At 49.0% G+C, this 20,544-nt stretch overlaps 5 protein-coding genes across 5 annotated transcripts; 2 read left to right on the forward strand and 3 right to left on the reverse strand.

Moving 5' to 3' along the window:
• Positions 1 to 1,629: 1,629 nt before the first annotated feature.
• On the forward strand, positions 1,630 to 4,379 carry CC77DRAFT_1075284 (hypothetical protein; the record flags this gene model as incomplete). The annotated part of the gene is made up of 4 exons (XM_018529226.1): positions 1,630 to 1,803; positions 1,858 to 2,817; positions 2,855 to 4,228; positions 4,369 to 4,379. The coding sequence occupies exons 1-4, from the start codon at positions 1,644 to 1,646 to the stop codon at positions 4,377 to 4,379; spliced, it is 2,505 nt and encodes an 834-aa protein (XP_018383118.1). The 5' UTR covers positions 1,630 to 1,643.
• A 364-nt stretch (positions 4,380 to 4,743) lies between these two features.
• On the reverse strand, positions 4,744 to 9,769 carry CC77DRAFT_941807 (non-ribosomal peptide synthetase; the record flags this gene model as incomplete). The annotated part of the gene is made up of 8 exons (XM_018534818.1): positions 4,744 to 5,802; positions 5,853 to 7,149; positions 7,200 to 7,629; positions 7,679 to 8,321; positions 8,368 to 8,658; positions 8,706 to 9,041; positions 9,089 to 9,492; positions 9,544 to 9,769. The coding sequence occupies 8 exons, from the start codon at positions 9,767 to 9,769 to the stop codon at positions 4,744 to 4,746; spliced, it is 4,686 nt and encodes a 1,561-aa protein (XP_018383119.1).
• A 2,091-nt stretch (positions 9,770 to 11,860) lies between these two features.
• On the forward strand, positions 11,861 to 13,816 carry CC77DRAFT_269024 (transmembrane efflux protein). The gene is made up of 4 exons (XM_018530950.1): positions 11,861 to 12,054; positions 12,104 to 12,277; positions 12,326 to 13,187; positions 13,238 to 13,816. The coding sequence occupies exons 1-4, from the start codon at positions 11,978 to 11,980 to the stop codon at positions 13,736 to 13,738; spliced, it is 1,614 nt and encodes a 537-aa protein (XP_018383120.1). The 5' UTR covers positions 11,861 to 11,977; the 3' UTR covers positions 13,739 to 13,816.
• Positions 13,553 to 15,335, reverse strand: CC77DRAFT_269032 (hypothetical protein). The gene has a single exon (XM_018530951.1). It carries the CDS (start codon positions 14,861 to 14,863, stop codon positions 13,895 to 13,897), a length of 969 nt encoding a protein of 322 aa, XP_018383121.1. The 5' UTR covers positions 14,864 to 15,335; the 3' UTR covers positions 13,553 to 13,894.
• Positions 15,167 to 17,267, reverse strand: CC77DRAFT_1052640 (hypothetical protein; the record flags this gene model as incomplete). The annotated part of the gene is made up of 3 exons (XM_018527709.1): positions 16,560 to 17,267; positions 15,896 to 16,265; positions 15,167 to 15,793 (listed from the first exon to the last, which is right to left on the reverse strand). The coding sequence occupies exons 1-3, from the start codon at positions 17,231 to 17,233 to the stop codon at positions 15,167 to 15,169; spliced, it is 1,671 nt and encodes a 556-aa protein (XP_018383122.1). The 5' UTR covers positions 17,234 to 17,267.
• Between the last annotated feature and the right edge of the window lie 3,277 nt (positions 17,268 to 20,544).

Raw genomic sequence — 20,544 nt, forward strand, 5'->3', positions numbered from 1 at the left:
TCCATCAAGAATGAGAAACTTGCAAGCCCCAGAGGCGACGTCACTCAAAGCTCCAATCAGCTTTTGAATCCGCTCAATTGCCGGATCACCAGAGTAACACGCAGCCTGATATGCTTCATACTCTGCACTGGGCCCAGCGCCAAACTCAGTGTATATGAGCTGGAACAGGTCCTCAACGAAATTCAATGATGTCGACCACACATGTTGAGTGATGGAAATCGATGCGACGGCTGTGCTGGCTCCGTTTATGCTAGATGGTAGATGATCGGCGGCGAGAGCGGCCATAGTGGTCTGTTATGGTGAGCGATATCCTCTGTCATGTCCCCAGGAACTCACTTTGCCACATCCAGGCTCTCCATAGCAATGTAATTGCCAGGATCTACTGCCTGAAGACCATGCGCGGAAGGCTGGGGATGCGAAGAACTTGTCAAACAAAGTGCGATCGTAGTCGCTACCATGTAGTGTGTTTCGGCTTAAGGCTGAGTGTAGTACGTGACTTTGTGGAGCGAAAAGATCTGGAACGACTCCAGCTGCGGCGTCCGACATGTTTACAGGCGCCACAAAACCGCGGAAGCTTCCCAAAAGAACCTGTCACCCATTCATTACTGTTCTTTGAAAGTTGCAGACATTGCTTTTGAGAGTCAGACGGACAAGGTGTTTCAGTGGGTCGGCCCCGTTCCCTTAACGTCCGTGCATGTGGCTTATGTCAGGCAGCCGGTCAATTGACCCGGCTCGTAATCGTCAAATAGACATCTCTCAACAGCTTGTGTGCCACCGGGCAGCTTAGCCAATGCAATGCTACAAAGGCCAGCTATATACAGCATTTTCCTTTTTGATCCGACATCATATCGAAAAGATCTGCCTGGTCCTGAATTCGATCCCTCTTCCCTTCTGCCCTCTTTTGCCTTTTTTTATCTTCTCAGATCTTGAACGTTTCCATCTGTGACTGGACAAATACTCCGTCCCACGAGATGCACCCCTCAGCTGTGTACACTGTCGGTTTTACAGGTGCTAATTTGGGCAGTGTTCATGTATTGGACCCCATGACGGGTTCCTGTTACCCAGCTTCCATCTACGGTTGGAATAATCAGCTAGTCATGGGGCTATGCAGCTCCTGGCCAGCTTCACAACGGCCTTAAATACATCTAATCAGGAAGCTGTGCTTCTGGGCGACCTACCTGGTCGATTTCCCGAGGTGGTGGGGGCCAAAAGGTCCTGTGGGGGCCAAGTGCGGCTGACAGGCAAGATGACTGCGCCAGGCCTTGTGCTTCATGCAAGCACCCACACATCAATAATAACCTTCTAGCGCAATCTCAGTACAGGCCTAGAGCATCTCACGATCTTCTTTACCCCTGCAGCTCTCTTTTCCCTGCGCATGTGGCAATTGGTGGGTTCTTGACTTGGCAGGAGCAAGTGTTCCTCAATTCGCTACTAAATGTTGGCAGCCTACCGTTCATGCAGATTTTTGATTTCCGCAGTAATCGTGGGGGCTAAACAGATGCAAGCCACTGATTTAAATCGCCATCGGTAAGCTTTGTGGAGTGTCACACGAGATGCAATACATCAGGTTTAAGAGTTTAGAAAATCCACTCCGTTTACGAGCAACATAACCCTTTTCGGTTGATACTTTCTAGTCGCTCGCCATGTCGTTCATTAAGCTTCTGGGTATATTGTACCTATCGGTATATGGGTCGGCGAAACCTTTGAAGGGTGCCTTTGCCCCTCGGCAAGTTGAGCCTCCTACAGGTTCTCCAGACGCTGTCTCTACCGCTTGTGGAGACATCATTGTCGCTGTAAACAATGGTGAATATCATATTACAAGACTTGAGGAAATGCCTTGACTGATAAGTGGAGAAGATTATACGCTATTCCGTGCATCACTGGTGTACGAGTGCTTGCAGAGTATCCCCTTCAACCCAGCTGTCGCAATACGCTTTCTCGACTATTACAACATGACGTTGCAATTTCAATCTACACTGGGATATCTCAAAGCGCCACCTGTGGGCTACCAACAACCACCATTCGACGTCAACCAAGCCCTAGAAGAGATCAAGCAGAACGTGACCGGGGCTGTTTACAAGAATCAATACGAGTTTGAAGCACAACTTCAGCTCCTGGTCCATCAACTACGTGACACACATGTCATTCTAAATGCGGGTGCTCTCTCGGCGTTCTCTTTTGTTGGCTCATTTGGGCTTGTCAGTGCGTCCGTTGATGGCAAACAAGCCCCGGAAGTTTATCTTGACGAGGACTTGTACGAAGCTTGGGCATTAGAGGAGTACAAAGCGTCACCTGTGACCCATATCAACGGCATTGACGTGATCGAATATCTGGAAAGCTTTGCCGAACAGAACTCTCAAGGCTTCTTAGAACCAAATGCCGACTGGAACGGAATTATGGACAGCCCTGCAATGGATATTCAGGGGTTCTCGAGTACATTCCAATCAGCGAAGCTTTACCCTGGGAACGAAGCCTTATCCGATGCGCTCAATTTCACCCTCAAAAACGGTACCGTTGTCGAATCCGTCTGGTGGGCACTCTGCGTCGGTTGCAGGGAGACAGGACCTATTACCACTGGCGGCGATTTCTATAATTACTTTGTCCTAGGATTCTTGCCAGACAGCTACCGTGAAGGCGAGCAGTGGTGGCCAACCATGGAAGACGAGGTTGTCCCTCCAACCAACGACAGCGACGATGGTTTCAACTTTACAGCGATACTGGAAAGCTATTGCACAGATGGAGCTACATCAACCCAAAACTGGTGCATGGACAGTTTTGGTGCATACCCGAATAACCCCATGACCATCCAAGCCCATCGTATCTAGCTATATGCTAGATTACAAATCCACCGCAGTCCTTAGCATACCCTCCTTCTTTCAAGACGCTGACGATTCATCCGATTTTCGGGAAGCGATCCACGACTTCATCGGTAATGCGTCACAAAACCATGCTTCCCGTGTCATCATTGATTTGCAACAAAATTACGGAGGCACTGTTTTCCTTGCCTACGATACCTTCAGGCAGTTTTTTCCGAATCTCGAACCTAACGGTGCAAGTCGTCAACGCAGTCAAGAACTGAGCAATATCCTCGGTGAAGCTTATACAGAGTGGTGGGATCAGTCAGGTCACAATCAACCTGAGAACTACTACTGGGCGTCGAACGAGTGGATCGTTACTAATCGGATCAACGCCGCTACTGGAAAAGACTTTGCGTCTTGGAGCGAGTTCTACGGCCCAGAAACCAGCAATGGTGATAACTTCTCAGGCAGCCAACAATACAATTTGTCCGATGCGGATTTCAACTATGCCGCATTCGGAGACTATCCATTTGGATACGACCCCGACGCTCCCATCACCAACACTTCACCACCTTGGGCTCCTCAAGACATTGTCATCCTTACTGACGGCCTCTGCGCCTCAGCATGTGCTGTCTTTGTCGAGTTCATGACCTATCATGCCGGAGTCAAAACCATTGTCGTTGGTGGTCAGCCTAAGCCCGGTCCTATGCAAGCAGTCGGCGGCACTCGTGGCGCCGCCTCGTACTCTTCTGACGATCTCGACTACGATTTCGACTCAGGACTGCAGTATCTACCCGTTGACAAGCCTGAGGTAATTTCGCAACTGCCTAACCGAACGGATACAGGGATGTGGATCAATTACGCCGGTTTCACAATCCGGAATCAAGTGCGCGGCACAGAATTAACGCCGCTGCAGTTCCAATATCAGGCTGCCGATTGTCGTATCTATTACACGCTTGAGACGGTCTACAACATGACGCAACTTTGGAGCTACACCGCTCGTGCAGCGTGGGACGACCCGACTCTTTGTGTTCAAGATTCAACAGGATATCCAACGGCCCGTAACGAGACGTCTGCCAAACTGCCTCCATCAGCTACGCCAGCCGCACCCGCAGTTTACGATTTCTCGCCGTCGCCATTTGCTGACAACGCAACCTTTGAACTTCTCGACGGTCCTAGCAACAGAAGATCTGCTGGTGAGATCACGCTCTGCAACAGCAGTTGCCAGTGTCGTGACATGGAGGTGACATGCTCCGGCCGAACGAAGATTGTCTCTGCTTGTCTCCCATCATGCATAGCTGCTTCGAACGATCCAGCCGGTGATTGTAAAGGAAAGGGCTACTTTTGCTCTACGATTGGGGTCCTGCAATCGAAATATAACGAAAAGGCTACGTCTAGGGGTACTAACGTTGTGACATACTACGGTGTCTGTAAGACAAAGGATCAAAAATTCTGCCAGGGGTAAAGTGGGTGAATCGAGTAGGGATGCGCATACACCTGGACAATGACCAAAGGAGTTGCCAATTGATGAGGACTCCAAGCATGTGATCTGATGACTGTACAATTACAGGCACACTGTAGTCTTAATTATTCCAATCACGTGCTAAATATATCCCTATGACTGACGTAGCTAGAGGCCTAGAGGATTGACTATACTTACCATAGTATCGGGACATAGTTGCTCTTGAGACAGCAAGGGGGTCGATGTCAATCGACTTCTCGCCGAGAACTCCCGAGGTCCTATGTCTTGAATACACTCATTTGGCCCTAAATTCGTTTTACGCACCATTATCGATAACTAATCACATCCCAAGCATGTACCTTCGAAAGATGACTGGTGTCTGCTTGTCTTGTACTCGCTACATATTTATCGCTGTACTTACAAGATACATTTGAGCAGCTGCTGGAGCATTATATTTCATTCCTCACAAATAAGCAAGCAACTTCAAGCGCTCCTCAACCGCTTCTGAACACCATGTGCCTCCGCAGCGCAAAGCACTGTATGTGCGTTTGTCCCCCCGTATCCCAGGCTCGTTACACCCACCCTGTCATCCTGCGCCAACTTGAGCTGACCAACTAGTGGACGCAACCTGCCCTCGAAATTGCACATCGGATTCAGCGCATTCAACTTGGGCATCGGCGGGATGAAGCCATTCGAGATAGCCAGCGCCATCTTGATCAAACTCAACATACCACTTGCCGCCTCTGTGTTGCCAAAAGCACCCTTGTTGCTGCCCACATGGACGACGCACCCATTAACCTCACCAGGTTGTTGCACTTGGTCAAGCGCTTGCTCCAATCCGCTCACCTCCAACGCGTCTCCCATGCTCGTCCCACTTCCATGCAACTCAACGTACCTGAACGCCTCGGGGGCTACGCCTGCGCTCCTAATGGCCTTAGCTACTGTTCGCGCCTGGCCTGTGCTCGATGGCACGGTGAAGCCAACCTTGTCGACCGAGCCGTCAGACCCCGTCGCGCAACCCTCAATCACCGCATAGACGGCGTCGTTGTCACGGCGCGCTGCGCTCAGCGTCTTCACAACTACGGCAGCTACCGCATCAGCTGGCACTGATCCATCGGCAGCGGCGTCGAGCGGGCGGCAATGACCCGTCGGACTGAACACTTGGCCTGGCGCTGTCACGTACCCACCCAACTGTGGAAAGGCGACGGTTACTCCACCGACAAGGGCAGCGGGACACTCGCCGGCGCGTAGAGCAGAAAGAGCGTGCTGTAGCGCGACCAAAGCACTTGAGCAAGCTGTGTTGAGCGTCGCATTAGGACCCGTCAGATTGAGCTTGTAGGCTGTGAAAGTAGAGATTGGCGGGTCAAGCAGCGTGCGGTGACGCGCTTGAAAGCTGTCGGCGGGCAAGGGCGTGTTAGGCGCATCTTTATGTGTGTTGTGTGCTGAACCGATGAAGACGCCGGTCGGATTGGGTACGCCCTTGGTGATGGGGATTCTGGCGTCTGCGAGCGCTTCGGACGCAATGGAGAGGAAGAGCAGTTTCTATAGTTTTTCTCTTAGCAAGGGTTTTCCGAATGAAATTAGCACCATACCTGCGGATCCGTAAGGCCCGCCTCCTCCGGAGTCATGTTCCATGCTCCAGCTGTGACTGGTGGAAGATCGGGCATAGAACCGTATCGAGGGACAAAGATCTCATCCTCCGCCATATCAGAGGGCGCGACAACTTCATCATGACTTTTGACAGCTGTTTTACCGTTGATGATCATCTGCCAGAAGCTATCCACATCAACAGCACCGGGGAAGTATCCAGCCAGACCTACAATGGCGAACTTGTTGTCGTCAAGGTCCAGAGAGTTGCTGAGAGATGTAGCAGCTGTAGGAGCCTCTGAATCGCTTTCACTATCAGAACTAGAACCATAATAACTCTCGGAGAAAGGAGGTCTATGTTCGGATACTTCCATCTTCCCAGCGAGACACGCAGCTTGTTTTTCGATGGTGGGTGCTTGGAAGATGTCCAGTAAGCTTATCTCACAGCCAGGAAAACGGCTTATGATACGCTTGTGAAGCTCGATCAAGGTGATACTGTGTCCGCCAGCTTCGAAAAAGGATATATCGGAGCTGGGTGGACTTGTCAGACGAAGAGTCTGCGTCCAAAGATCCCTAAGAACTTTTGACACGCTCTTTCTACGGCTTGAAGATGCGCCTGACTCGATTGACTTCGAGTTCGTGCTTGATATCTTTTTTTGTGCAGGACTTGTCTTTGGAGATGACGCAAGTAGACTTTCTAATTGTTCAGAAACCTGCGCATGGTCTATCTTCCCATTACTATTCAATGGCAGAGATCGCACTGCAAAGAATCGAGCAGGGAGAGAGTAAGACGGCACCTCCAACGCCAATCTTCCACGAATGACATCGCATGGGGCCGTTTCTGGTACAACAAATGCTACCAACGAATCTGCATGCACCTGCACGGAGGCGACTTGCACCTCGGGACTATTGTTCAAAATACTCTTCTCAATCTCGTACAAGTCCATGCGGTAGCCTCGTAATTTGATCTCGCGGTTCTTCATGCGTCCGCCGATACATAATTTGCCATCTGCATCCAGAAATCCCCTATCGCCTGTCCGGTACATTCGCGTATCGTGACCGTCCAGCTGGATGGTGTGGAAGTGTTTCTGCGTAAGCTCGGTTTGGCCTATGTAGCCACGAGAAACTTGAGGGCCAGCGATGCAGATTTCTCCGTGCTCGCCAGTTGGAAGTTCGTCGTTGTTATCATCGGCGCAGATGAGGATTCGCGAGTTGGGGAACGGCTTTCCAATCTTGGATGGCGAGGGGAGCGGAGCGTCGCTGCGCTGGTCTTCGCCAATGACTTCAACTGTCACGATAACACTACGTTTGTTAGCTTGTCCTCCTAAGCAATGTAAAAGGCCACAACATACGTTGTTTCCGTTGGGCCAAAAGCGTGCAGGAGCTGGCTTCGCTGCCTCCACTTTCCAAGCAGTCCCGCAGAGGACGGCTCACCCCCAACGGATATCATTCTCAGCGAAGCCAAGTACCTGTCCGTCGGAATTGTGGCAAGCACTGAGGGTGTAGTGTGGAAGAAATTGACCTCGTTTTTGTCGATGACAGTCGCGAGATAGTCTCCTACAAGCAGCTCCGGATGATCGACAAAGCACAGAGTTGCGCCATACGATAGCGTAACTGCCCACTCCAAAACAGATGCGTCGAACGCGAATGTCGCGAACTGGAGCACTCGGCTGCCCGGGCCAATCTTCACGACACTGCTGGTGGCACTCACGTAGTGGCTCAGGTTTGACTGCTCGACCATAACGCCCTTTGGTTGCCCGGTTGAGCCGGACGTGAAGACGACTACGAATAATTAGTATAGCCGTGTGAGCTTGCGGAAGACGGGGCTTACTGTAAGCAAGATCATTGTCTTTCGTGGTACTATCTAGGGTCGTCATCGGCTGCGTCTGTATTTCTCGATCGACAACATCGAGGCTCACCACCGTGATGGCCAGGTCAGACAAAACCTGCTGGATTTTGAAGTCGTCAGTCACCAGGAATCTCGCTTCGGAGGTGGCGGCAATGGCGGCTTTCCGTTTGTCGGGTAACTTCCTGTCCAACATGACATAGTAAGCACCCGCTTCGAGGATTCCAAGTAGCCATACGACTGTGTTGAACCCTCGAGCAATGTGCAGCAGCACGCCTTCACCTGAAGATACACCATTCGCCACGAGGTAATGTGCGACCTGACTGCTACGCTCCGCTAGCTCGCGGTATGTCATTGTCTCGTTACGCTCGGCCGAAGACAACGCGATGGTGTTGGGTTGCTCAGCGGCACGCTGCTTGATCCAAAGATGTACTCGCGAACTGCTTATAGTCTCGACATCCTCCACTGCCGGGCCGTTGGTGATGCTGGCGACTCCACGGTCCCGAAAGAACGGGAGGTCGCGAAGTCTGAACGAGTTGTCTTGTTGCGATAACTTCGCTGTGGTGATGAACTCCGCTTGTAGTTTCGCCATGGCTTCATCACCAAAAACATCGGGATTCGCAATGACCTTGAGACATCAGCCACTGTTGGAGAACGCCTCGAGAAGAACTTACGCCAAGTGAAACCCCATCATCATGCTCGAGGAAGCAGAAGAACAGGTCCCAAACGCCTTCCACGGGGTATATCGAACACGCCTTGCTAGCCAGCTTGGGCGAGAACGTCACGGCTACCTTGAAGTTGAGTTGCCGCTCGTCCATCTTTTTTCGCGCTTCCTCGATCAAGCTGAGGAACGGGTACATCTCGTGTTTCTTCGCTGTGGAGAGGTTCTTTCCAAACGCCTTGACAGCTTCCAAGAATGTGGCGTTGTCCTGCAGTAAGCGTGCAAGCGGGACTTTGACTGGCATCTGTCTGGGTCAGCTTACGCATTCATTATTGTCTCTTCAGTACATACCGTATTCGCCATATGCGAGACGCAATTCTGGAATTCTTTGGGGCGAGCGCCGAACGCCACGAACAGCGCCCGATCGTGATGCGGGGCGGGTTCTGCATTCCCATCTGTAACTAAACTGACGACAGTAGATGCAACACGGAACCACGATGTCTTGTACAGTTCACTCCACTTCTGGAGCTGCTCGTTGGGGAAAAATGCCCATGTGTGCATGCGCCGGTAGTCAGCGGTGGTCCTGACCGGAGGTGCGACACGCCATGAGAAAGGCGAGGTGTGCATGACCTGCGACAGCCAGAATTCTTTTGCTGTTCGTCCGCTTACGCTGCGTAAGTATGCGTCCTGGATTGTGTTAGTGGGCTGGATACCAAGCAGATGATACGATTTACCTGTCTTTGCACGTATTCTCCGTATGAAAGGCCTGACTGCTCAGCAACAGGGTGTTGCGTCTGAACGTCCAGACGTTGCAGTATCTCTTTAGATAAGATACTCAGACTGAAGCCATCCACGGCGATGTGGTGACCGATAGCGAATAGTTTGCACTTGGTCTGTAGGTTCCCCGCTTCGAACATAACGCTATGGTGTATAACCCAGCGCACTGGGAATTCCGCCGAAAGGTTGAAGCCGCGACGAAGAGAGGAGGAGAGCCTTGCCTCGTCGTTGATGATCTCGAACCGCTGGACTGATGTATCTTGTGAGTGAACAGCCATGAATGGCCTGTTTACCTGGTTATCGCCATCAAGATGGAATGTTGTTCTTAGCATTTGATGGTTGTTTCCTAATGTCTGGATGACTACAACTCTGTTGTCAGCAACGCACGCTGTTCAAACATAGACATACTCACCCTGAAGGATTTTCTCCAGGCTCGGGTTCAGGTAAGATACGTCAATTTCAAGCCTCAGATGGTAGTGAGACAAATGAGGTCTGACCAGGTAATCTAGCCAAAGTGCCTGTTGCACTTTCGACAACGGTATCACAGAAACAATATCGCTGGGTGGATCACGATGCTCATGAGGCCCTGCGTTGCTCGCAACGGGGCCGCTCAAAAAGGGCATGGGCTCGAGAGACATGGCGGAGATGTTCTTGCAAAAGACTTGCTTGACGGATATTTAAGCTGGCGACATACCATTTATATACGCCCTTTCAGCTTGCCTTTCCGGATGCATCACCGGTAAGTCGAATATTCCTTCGCCTACCCCCTTTGCATGATCCATGGTGGAAAAATCTTGGTTTCTTCATGGTTGTATGCAACCCTTACTCTTGTGGCGCTCACTAAGCGTGGGCGGAAAGTAGCTTACGTGCAGGAAAACCTCACATGGGAGAAAATCCTGTATCAAGGGTTTAGCGAGTGCTTGGTGGCCGTAGAGGTGTCTCGTATTTGCGGCGGATTATTGATTCGGATGAGAACGCTACTCCACTGGAATGCAGTAACGATGGACCGAGGTTTGGGTTTCACGACTCGTAATGGTGCTGGATCCTATTCTTACTGGGTCAAGATGTCGCTGATCGAGTACAGTTCGATTTTTGATCACCAGAAAGACTACCGAGGGTAAGCGTGATGCGACTCTCTATGTCCAATGAACGCCTTTGAGTAGCTTGAGTTGGCGTGTCAGCTCCTCATGTCGTCTTGAAAATCCTCTTGATTTTGACTGATTCAACGCACAATAAAACCCACCAGACCAGGTTTTGTGAGGGTTTGTTGAGCTCTGCCAACACGCATGAAATTGCGCCGACAGGACACAAGACTTGAGGCAAGCGGCCGGTGGATTTGGTGACTTAGTGGGCCGGAGGCCTGAGCTGTAGCGCCACGATGGTGTCGGAGATGACAGTCGCCTTGCAAGCTGTACGTTGCACCATACGAAAGCAAGTACCCTGTCCCTTGAGCTCGCGAGAGCAATTGGGCTCTGTCAGATACGGTGACTCGCAGTGTTCTCCGGACAGAATTGCTTACCTGTCTTGAGATGAAGCACGTCAGGACGATGTTGCAACTTTCCTTTCTCAGAATAGAACATGAAAACTTGAAGGTACCTATTAGAATAGGGAACAGTGGCGCGTGCAGCAAATATGGCTCCCCATGCTGCAATCTGCGAGTCTTACTTGCAGCTGCTATACATTTCGGCCCGTCAGCAGCGTGAGCTACAATGTCATGCAGTTGCCGCCAGGGTTCGTACAGCAAGCTCGGCGGTTTGGCACATGTTGAGACGCTGGTGATCGTCACCGCCGAGCTAAGCACCCGTTTTACCTCGATGGGTCATTCCAGTGCGGATCCTCAAATCTGCTACACGCTTGCGTCAGCAGAGCACCTACGTGAAAGGACGAAGAAAGCAATGCGAGCTTATATTACCTTCTTCTAGCTTGGCCTGTGCCGTGTCTTTCGTGGTGGTTTCGCTCTTGAAGCATTTCAGGCATCAGCGATCGACTTTCATGGACAAAATCAAGGACAGGACAAAGGGCCGCCAAGCAAGTCGGTTGTCACCCCTGTGTCCCGGTCCATCAGACGGGCCGTCCCATACCTTGGCAGAATCAAGCTTTTGCTAGCAGGAATTCTCACCATACGTATGTACAGAACAACCTGTTGTCCTGCAGCGCACGAGTTGTAGATTGGTTTCTAAGATGAGAATTCTCGCAGCCTCTAATAGACATCATGTTCTCGCCTCCGGTAGAAAGGCTGTATGTAGAAAAGGGCGCTTTCTGAACATCATTTACGCCCTTACGGCCTTTCGACAATCAGGCGTGCCGTCCAAGCTCTTGAACCACTTAAGCTTTATTCCCGCAGCTTAACTTCGTTTAGCGGGTTCCTAGCCTCATGGGTATAGATGTACGTAATAATGGGCCGTTTGTGCGCTCGGGAAACACCTCACTTGAAGCATGGACGAGCTTGTCCTATGTGGTGGAAGCCTGCATAAGCCAACCGGAAGTGGCGCCGGCCGCACAACTTGGCAGTCCCGCTTTCAATCAACATTCATTTAGAACGCGGTGTTCGTTGGGGAGCAGAGGCGGTACGAGGGCGCTCCCGTCTGGGCCATGGTGTTTCGGTGCATAGCCAGGCATGGGGATCGAGGCGAACGGCCCGTGGCAAGCTGCCTTCGTTTAACCCTGTGTTTTTGACTCCCTGCGCTATGCCATATCAGGGCTAGCCCGTATGAGTCGACGTTACCACCCTGGGATAAACCGTCGCCGCTTCGCTCGATCCATCTAACGATATCGTAAATATCTTCTGGTGTTCTTGAGCTGTCTGTCTTCCACCCTTTGCCATAGTCTGCAGCTCAAGACCACGCATGATGGTTTTCCGACAAGTTCAGGCTCTCCCTGATCGCATGGCAGGGAGCAGTCCCTACCTCATCCTGGCTGTTGTGTTAGTAACGATCGCATTCGCTTTGAACCTGACTAACACAAAGTTCCAGCTGCTCTGCGATGTTTCTCGATCTGGCAAACTTGAGTGCCATCACGATTGCGCTTCCTACCATACAAACAGACTTTGGAATAAATGTTGGAGACCTCCAATGGATCATATCTGCCTATGCTCTCACGTTTGGTGGCTTCCTACTGCTAGGTGGTCGCGGAGGAGACATCTTTGGGTTGGTTTCCATGATCCTACGTCGTCGGCATGACTAACGTCAGTCTAGTCATCGCCGTGTTCTGCTCTTTGGCATGATCTTCTTCGCTTTATTCAGTCTGGTCTGCGCCCTTTCTCCTACCTTCATAGGACTGGTGGTTGCTAGAGCATTCCAGGGTATAGGCGCTGCTTTCACCATCCCTCCAGCGCAGGCGCACATCGCTCTGCACTTCACCGATCCAACGCAGAAGGCGAAAGCGCTTGGGATCTGGGGCGCCGCAGGTTCTTTGGGCTTCATCATCGGACTCATCCTTGGTGGTGTCCTCACAGCGTTCTTGGGATGGCGTTGGATTTTCTGGATCTCTTTGATCATCTCAGGAATCGTCATTCCAGCGGCATATGCTGTTCTTCCACGCGTCCCCTCTCCTCGTACTATCACTCCACCTCCTGCAGATGGAGCAGGTACGGATGAGAGCGCTCAGGTGCCAAAGAAGAAGCTTTTCCAATCGGTCAAGGAGCGCCTGATCCGATTTGACGCTTTTGGTATTACTCTTGGCATTCCCGGTATTCTCCTCCTCACATACGCGCTTACTTCCGCCAACACCGAAGGTTGGGATGACGCTAAGATCATCGCCACGCTGGCGGTGTCGGTTGTATTGCTCGTTGTCTTCGTTCTGCACGAACGTTCAGCTTCCCAGGCAATCCTGGCTCCCCATCTCTTCCGCAACCTGTCCTTCAACCTCACACTGGTTCTTGCTGTCAACACGTATGCCGTGCGACAAGCATGCACATACTTCCTTACTGTCCAGCTCCAGTCCTACGGCGCGAGTGCCATTCACACCTCAGTGCTCTTCATCCCACTCGGCGTGAGCGCTCTCATCTTCAACACTCTTTCGGGTCGTCTCGTCCCCATCCTCGGCGCAAGGACTATGGTATGGTATTACCCCCTAATTTGAAGTGAATGTACTAACTGTATGAGCAGTTTATCATCGGCTGGGCTCTTTCTATCCCCGGCGTGCTCCTCTTCAGCTTCATCGCCGAAGATACCTCGTACTGGCGCTACACCTTCCCAGGAATGATCTTGTACATCGCTGGTATTGGTGCTGTCTACATCACTGCCAACTTCGTCGTCGTCTCTTCCGCTTCCAGATCGGACCAGGGTGCTGCCGCCGGCGTCTTCAACGTCGCACTGCAGGTCGGCGGTAGCGTGCTTGGTTTGGCTGTGCTTACTGCAGTTGCAGAGGGTATCGAGAAGACGTATGGAGACGCAAATCTTCCTCAGGGTGAGCTTAGTACCATTGGATACAGAAGTGTGTACTACAGCTGCGTCATATTGAGTGGCATTGGGCTCTTCCTCAGCGTTTTCGCTATCACGGTACCAGAAAGTATGCGTGGTTCAGTTTGGAAGAAGGCAGAACCAAGTGCTCCGACTGAGACGTCCTCTTCCCATGAGCTGCAACCCACCCAATCACGGCGTAGTTAGGTTCAGCACTTTCACGATGCTATCAGCGTTGTGTTATATTGACTCTGCAGAGAACCTTTTTTGGTTTCTTAGAGTATAGAATAGAGAGTCAAATCCATTCACACCAAACGTATGTTGGAGCATTTGTTGATTTCGAAAATTGGTTAAATGCCTTTCCTACACAAGCCTCATGTAAGCTTGTCGTCCTGTAATATCCCGGTCCCATCTTTTCCTCTCTAGCTTCAAAAGACCATTCAAGAAAGCTTGCAGTCTTTCGAACCTACATTCCATCATCCACCCGCATCCAGTTTTCTCAATGTGGTAATCTAGTTGCTGATTCGCATTACACATGCTAGTAAAGCTGTCATGGGTGTAGAGATCTACACCCTCCCTGTTGAATGCACGACGTAACCTCTCTTGGAAAGCAACGGCGTACAGCGGCTTAAACCTCTCAGCCAGGACCGTCCTTAGGTCCGTTGACTGATCCTCCCCAGCCACAATGTCATGCATGCCTTGCTCTCCAAGCTCATAGAACGACGGGCCCGGATGTCTTCGCCGCACAAAGACTTCTTCCGCGAAGAGCGCATTCATCAAAACTTTCCAGTCGTATGTGACTCGGCGCCTGTCTCTCGTATCGTGTTCTTCGGCAGGAAACTGAGGAGTAAATCCGTTCGTCTCAGCACTACCGACAAATGTATACCGCCCATCTGCCGTGTCAAACCAAATGGCCTGCTCACTCATCTCACGAGACGAACCGTATAACCATGAGCGATAGTCGTTATAGTCAGTGATCCAAGCGAGTTCCCTCCCAAATTCGTCACGCGTGAAATCCTCCAGGTGGTTCGGGATGAACTCGGATCTTGGTTCACCCCATCGAAGCACAAGGGACAGCGTTGTTGATTGTGATTTAATGGAGTGCTCGTCTGGAATAGCAATGATCGTGTGTGCTATTCGGCCAAATGCAACTCTAGTCCACTTGATATGAAGGATTGGGAGGAAGATCGCGCGAAAGGCGTGTTCACCTTCTGTTCTCCAGGTACGCGATACCTGACGGCAGGTTACCCACAGAGAAAATGGATCGTCGACATTTTGGAGGACTTGGGCCCACAGCTCGGCTGGAAGGTGGGGCAGGGAAGTGCTAGCCATCTCTGATTATTGGCAATGGGATGTTGTTGTATGTGTGGATGTTGTGCAAGTGATGATGTAGAATCATTGTATGGATGAACGCGCAATACTTAAGTAGATGAAAGCTGCAGCCTAATAAGCGAGACGCGATAAAGCACTATTCCCCACAACTGTTTTCATATCCTTGAACGCGTCCAGTGCTGTGCTGCCTATCAGCATGGGGATCTTGATTCTGCCGAAAGCAGGGTATATCGCTGTTTCTAATCGCCGCTACGCACTAGTGAACTACGTTAATCCAGTTTGTTCAGAATCAATCTCAATGCCCTAGTACGCCTGATTCCGTTCAACTTTCTCCAAAATCCTCTTCTTATCTTGGACATCATGCTCGAAGACTAATTCCAGTTTCTGCATACGCTCCCCTGTGTCTGGAATGCTCACAGTGTTTACCCTGATTCCTACGCTCCTGCGAAGCGTCTCCGTGGAGTCGACACCAACAGATACGTGGCCCAGATCGTCTGGCTCTTTAGATTGAAGAGCCAGCAGGATAAGCTCGGTCGCTGAATTCCAGGCTACAGACGTGTGGCCCGTGAAGATGGTATAAGTGATATATGCGACCGTGATAAAGCAGTAAGTGATAATGACTGCTAGCGAAAGTAAGGTGGAAGTATCTGTACTACCATAGCCGTAACCCGTGATTGTTTTCACGATTCGGAATGGCGTAAAGGACGTCGAGTCTTTTATGCTAGAGGAGTTCATTCCCTCAATCGTGTCTTGAGAAATATACCTGTCGACTGAATATATATACTGGCCAGGAACCCAAGACAGCGCAAACGCGAATCCCGCCATGATAGTTACTGGCAAATCAAGCGAGTTACTTGCAAGTGACTGATTAGGTGAGATATGTAGCTTGGGAATGGCTTCGGGATCGATGGTAATCGGTCTCGACTTATCCTGGACGATGTCTTCTCAACTCCCAGGCCATTCCGTTTGTATTAAGTAATCCGTGCTGGTAAGAGACAAAGTAGTCGATGTATCCCGCCAGAACAAAGATACTGTACAAATGGTAAAACGAGTTATTGGTCCCGAATGACTGCCATCGTTGCCACTATAGACATCGTTTAGGTCGTCGATGTACATGAATAAGGCAAGCAAGGAAGTAGGATCCTGAGGCATTTGGATCCACGACATAAAGTATGTACGGTTTGCGTTCATCTTTAACATCGTATCGTACAATTCAGCTGCATTCTGGAGGATGCTTGTTGACCCGTCGACGTGAGGGTAAGAGATGTTGTCAGTATTGTAGAAATCAGAGCAGGCGGACATCACTACAGGCTGCGAAGTTTGTAGTGTCCACTGCGCTCCGGTAGCCAGGAAGGTCTCGCGCGTATCAATCATTTGGTCAGCAGTTTGCTGTCCAATTGAGCTGTAATGCCATAGCTGTAGTGTGCTCATCATCGTCGGAAGTGTACCAATGGTCCATTCATCACCAGTGGTCAATTTACCACTAATACCATCCGAGTCATAGAAAGGAGATTCTGATAGAAGGAGTCTATCGACACTACTTGGAAAGTCAGTTGGCCAGAAGTTTTTTGATCGTACTGGACCATTACGGTCAAGTTTGTAGTCCAGTCTAGTCGTGTCATGAAAACCGGCGTCTAGTGAACTGTAAGAGATGACCGTTAGGTATCTCTCCAAGGGCAGAATATTACTTACTTACAGGTTCAATCGATTTGTCTTATCTATTTGAGTAGGAAACAAATCAGCCTCCGAGACGCCTAGATATCGGATTGTGGTGTTTTGCACATGCGTCATACCAGGCCGTGAAATCATCAGAATTGCAGATGAGGGACCCACGACTCCAGTCATAAATAGTAGCGTAAATGTCGATAATATGAAAATAAATTTGTTCCGTGATCTGAAAACCCTGCTTGGCGCTACAAGAGCGGAGAAGAAATCCAGCGACCAAAGATAGGATAGTTGGGGTGCCTGTGCAGCCCCTGCAAGTGCACCTAATGGCAGATACCCGTTAAGTGCTTGGCTTCGTATGACATAGAGGAGAACGTCGACGAGTGATGCTTGCATGAGCAATTCGTGGACTTTGGCTGCGAATTGCAGTGACGGCGCGTCGTCCGAGACTCCTACCCAGTATCTCGACCAGTGAAGGCCCAGAAGGGTCCCAGCGACAGCAAGTGGAATGACATGAAGCAGAATATTCAAGCTTGCCATGCGTCGGCTCTGGTATACGGCAACTTTGCGTTGCTCGAACGTTGTCTTCCAGGGCAAGGTGTGGCCAAGGAAAGACGCCGGGAGTAGCAGTCGAACATGTCTTAGGAAGTCGCGGAACTTTGAGTTTTGGCGTCGGGTCGAGACAGACGGAGGTATCATCGCCATGGGCTCAGAGTCTAAAAGCCTCGCGGTTGCGCTATGATTGCTACCGGTGTCAGCAAGGCCAGCGAGATGTCAAAGGAAGGCGAACGGTAATGTGGTCAGCTCTTGTCCGGGCACAGTCTGACGACGTATAGCGCGAGTGGCGGTCATTTTGCGTGAGTCTCAGGCACGTAGTGGCGGCAATGATATTATGTCCTTTGCTTGCAGAGTCAAGCTCATGTCGAAGACATCTCCTGTGAACACTAGGCAGAAGCGTGACGTCATCTTACATACAAACTGTTTATTATGTTGAGTCCGAGCTCGAGTCAGCTTTGGGGGCCGAAAATGAGGAATCGCGCTAGGCTACTATGTACTGGTGACACAAAATGCTTCGCTATGATTCGTTACATATGAGAGAGATCCGGCAGTCGCTTCGGGGACGTCCACACCTGTCAAGGAGAACAACACGCAGCTGAATAACGACCTCTTGTCATTGTAATCTGAGAGGACTTTGAGTACTCAGACAACGAAGTGTTAGTATTAGGTGCACCGTCGTCCTGTACCAAGATCGGAGTGTTGGCAATGAAACGTGTAGACTACAACAGGAGAGACTCTCTATCTGACCCGGGTTGCATGTACGCATTTTCGGGGGCAGAGCATGGAAAAGCTGTCACTTGGTAATGATAACATGCTTATTTGACGGCAACGACCTGCTGCGCCACGTGCCGGCACAACTCGACGGTTGGGTGTTTCTTCAATATCACGATGTGGCCTGCCTTAAAGAAACTATCGAAGGCATTACCTGTGAAGGTCTCGAAGCATGCTGGGTCGTTCATCATTGTACTCGCCAGTGACCAGAAGTGGGCATTCAATCATGCCAGAGTTGCTAACAATCAATCCAAACTGATGAGACTGACTGACTGACTAATTGCTTGGCAGTCAGTTCAGTGTCAGTTTAGAGCTCTCGTCTTATTAGTTAGTTCAGTTTAGAGCTCTTAAACTAACTAAATTAACTAATATAAGATTAATATATAGTGTTGCGGAGGCTTATTCTAGGCTGTTAATAAGGCTGTTAGTAAGGCTGTTGATATAGTTTCTGTAAGTAGCTAGCGCTAAACCCTAGTATTGCAGCTTAATCGCGCAACGCTTTAAATTCTAACTCTACACTAACGCTACTATCTATCGACGCGCCTACTTACAGGTTATACTAGTTTCTCTTAGTACTAATATAACCTAGCAATTAAATTAGAGCCTCCGCTGACTTGTTAAGCGCGATAAACACAGAGATCTACCTGCGAACGCGTTAGTTACGCTATCTATTAACAATAACACTAAGCTTAATCGCATTAACAAATTAACTAACGCGCTAATTAGCGAGGCTATAGATAAGGCTAATAATACTTCTTTTAACAGCTTAGACTAGTTACAGGTCCTGTACCTAGAGAGGCGATAGAAAGAGCACGCTAGAGGTGCCCTAAGTTGGATATACAAGTACGGCTAGCTAGTATATTATTGTATTAAACATTGTAACTACTAGCTCTGTTTCTATTGCTATATACACAAGAAACTTAGAGGCGAGTACAACGCTAGATTAACGTTAGCGGCAGCTACTCACCTAGCTAAAGGTGTGCCTAGCTACAGCGTTAGTGCCTAAGGACCCCTCTAACGAAGCCGCGATCCTAACTAGAGCTTAATTGTTAGCCTTATGCGCAATAGTAGTGTTAAGGTATTACAAGAGGTTACAAATAAGATATTATTATTATTTATAAAGCGCAAGTTCTAAGACGCGCTAAAGAACTAGATAGCTGCTAATAACTAAAGCCTCTGCGTTATTAAAACGCCTACTTTTTGCTAGTTAATTTAAGCTGCTAACCTGTTAGCAGAGGCAGTACTTTAGCGTAACTACTAGTCTCTCCGCGACGCGATTATCTCTAAGTATTACTTGTACATACCTGCTATTTAAAGCTACCTAAGCGGCGCGCAGTCTCTTATCTATGTCTTCTTTAATAACTAGACGTTAACTAGCAGCAAGTATAGACACACTAGCATCTGCGTACACTTAATAGACGCAGCGGGCAATATACAGGACTTTATTCTAGGCTTACTAGAGCTCTATAGGCAGTATAGTAGTAATAATATTAGCGCTATTGTTGTAAGAACGCTAACAAACTTTAGAGTAAATAAAGCGTTAGTAGGCTACTTTGTGCTTAACAACGCATACAATAATAATACTGCTATTAATTATCTAGCTAGTATATATAGCTTTAACGCCTCTAAGCGGCGTCTATACTGCTACTACTATATACTTAATCTTAGAGCTTAACTTATTATATAGGGCAAAGACTATAACGTATACAAGAACGCTAGTAGCAGCCTTAAAGACAAGGAGGCTTTTATAAAAAAGTAGCGTTAGTATAGGCCTATTAGTGTACTATTTAATATTATTGCGTCTATCTGTACGCTCTAATCGCGCAAGCTGTTACAGAAGCTCTAATAAGTTAAAGCTAAGTTATTAGGTAAGCCTATTGTCCTCTAAGAGCTAATTAGGCTAGTTAAAACGCGCTAGAACTTATACTTTGCTGCCTTTACACGCGCTATTAAGCTCTAAGGCCTGCTTAATAACTATATTAAGCATAAGCTTTCTAAGAGCTGCTATAACAAAGTTATTACTTACTGCTTATAACAACCTAGAGGCAGCAATAGCGTGTTTTAGGAACTTAGGCTTTTCCTGCGTAAGAGTAGCCTAAATGCTAGCAACTAGGCAATAATTACAGAGTATATAAGGCTTCTAGCGCTCTTTACAGAGGCCTCTAAGCTACTAGAGGAACGCAGTAAACACAGCTGCTACAGCGTAATATAAGAAGTTCTAATTACTTTTAAGTAGCTACTTAATAAGCTTAAAGCTCTTAAAGAGCGCTTAAAGGATATTAATTATAATAATTTGTTAGCGCTAGAAGACTACCTTATACTTAACGTAAACTTAGCTTATAAGAAACTATTGCAGTACTACTTAAAGTTTAACAACGCGCCTGTCTACTACGCTGCTATAGTGCTTTATCTATACTATAAGCACTACCTTAAGGCACTATAGAAAGTCCCTAATAATTACAACACGCAGCGCGACAGCCCTTACTACCGCAATAGATAGCTTATAAACAATTATCGCGCTTTTATAGCTATGTAGAAAGGCTTTTAAGAAGTAATAGTAGTTAGCAGCGCAATAAGCAATAGTAATAAAAGGCGCTTAGCAAAGTGTAAAGGTTATCCTTAGATAACCTAAGAGTTAGTTCTTAGAGATAGAGTAAGTATTCTTTTAACTTCGAAGACACTGTCTT

The sequence above is a fragment of the Alternaria alternata genome (assembly GCF_001642055.1).
Source record: "Alternaria alternata strain SRC1lrK2f unplaced genomic scaffold CC77scaffold_18, whole genome shotgun sequence".
In the NCBI taxonomy this organism is placed as follows: domain Eukaryota; kingdom Fungi; phylum Ascomycota; class Dothideomycetes; order Pleosporales; family Pleosporaceae; genus Alternaria; species Alternaria alternata.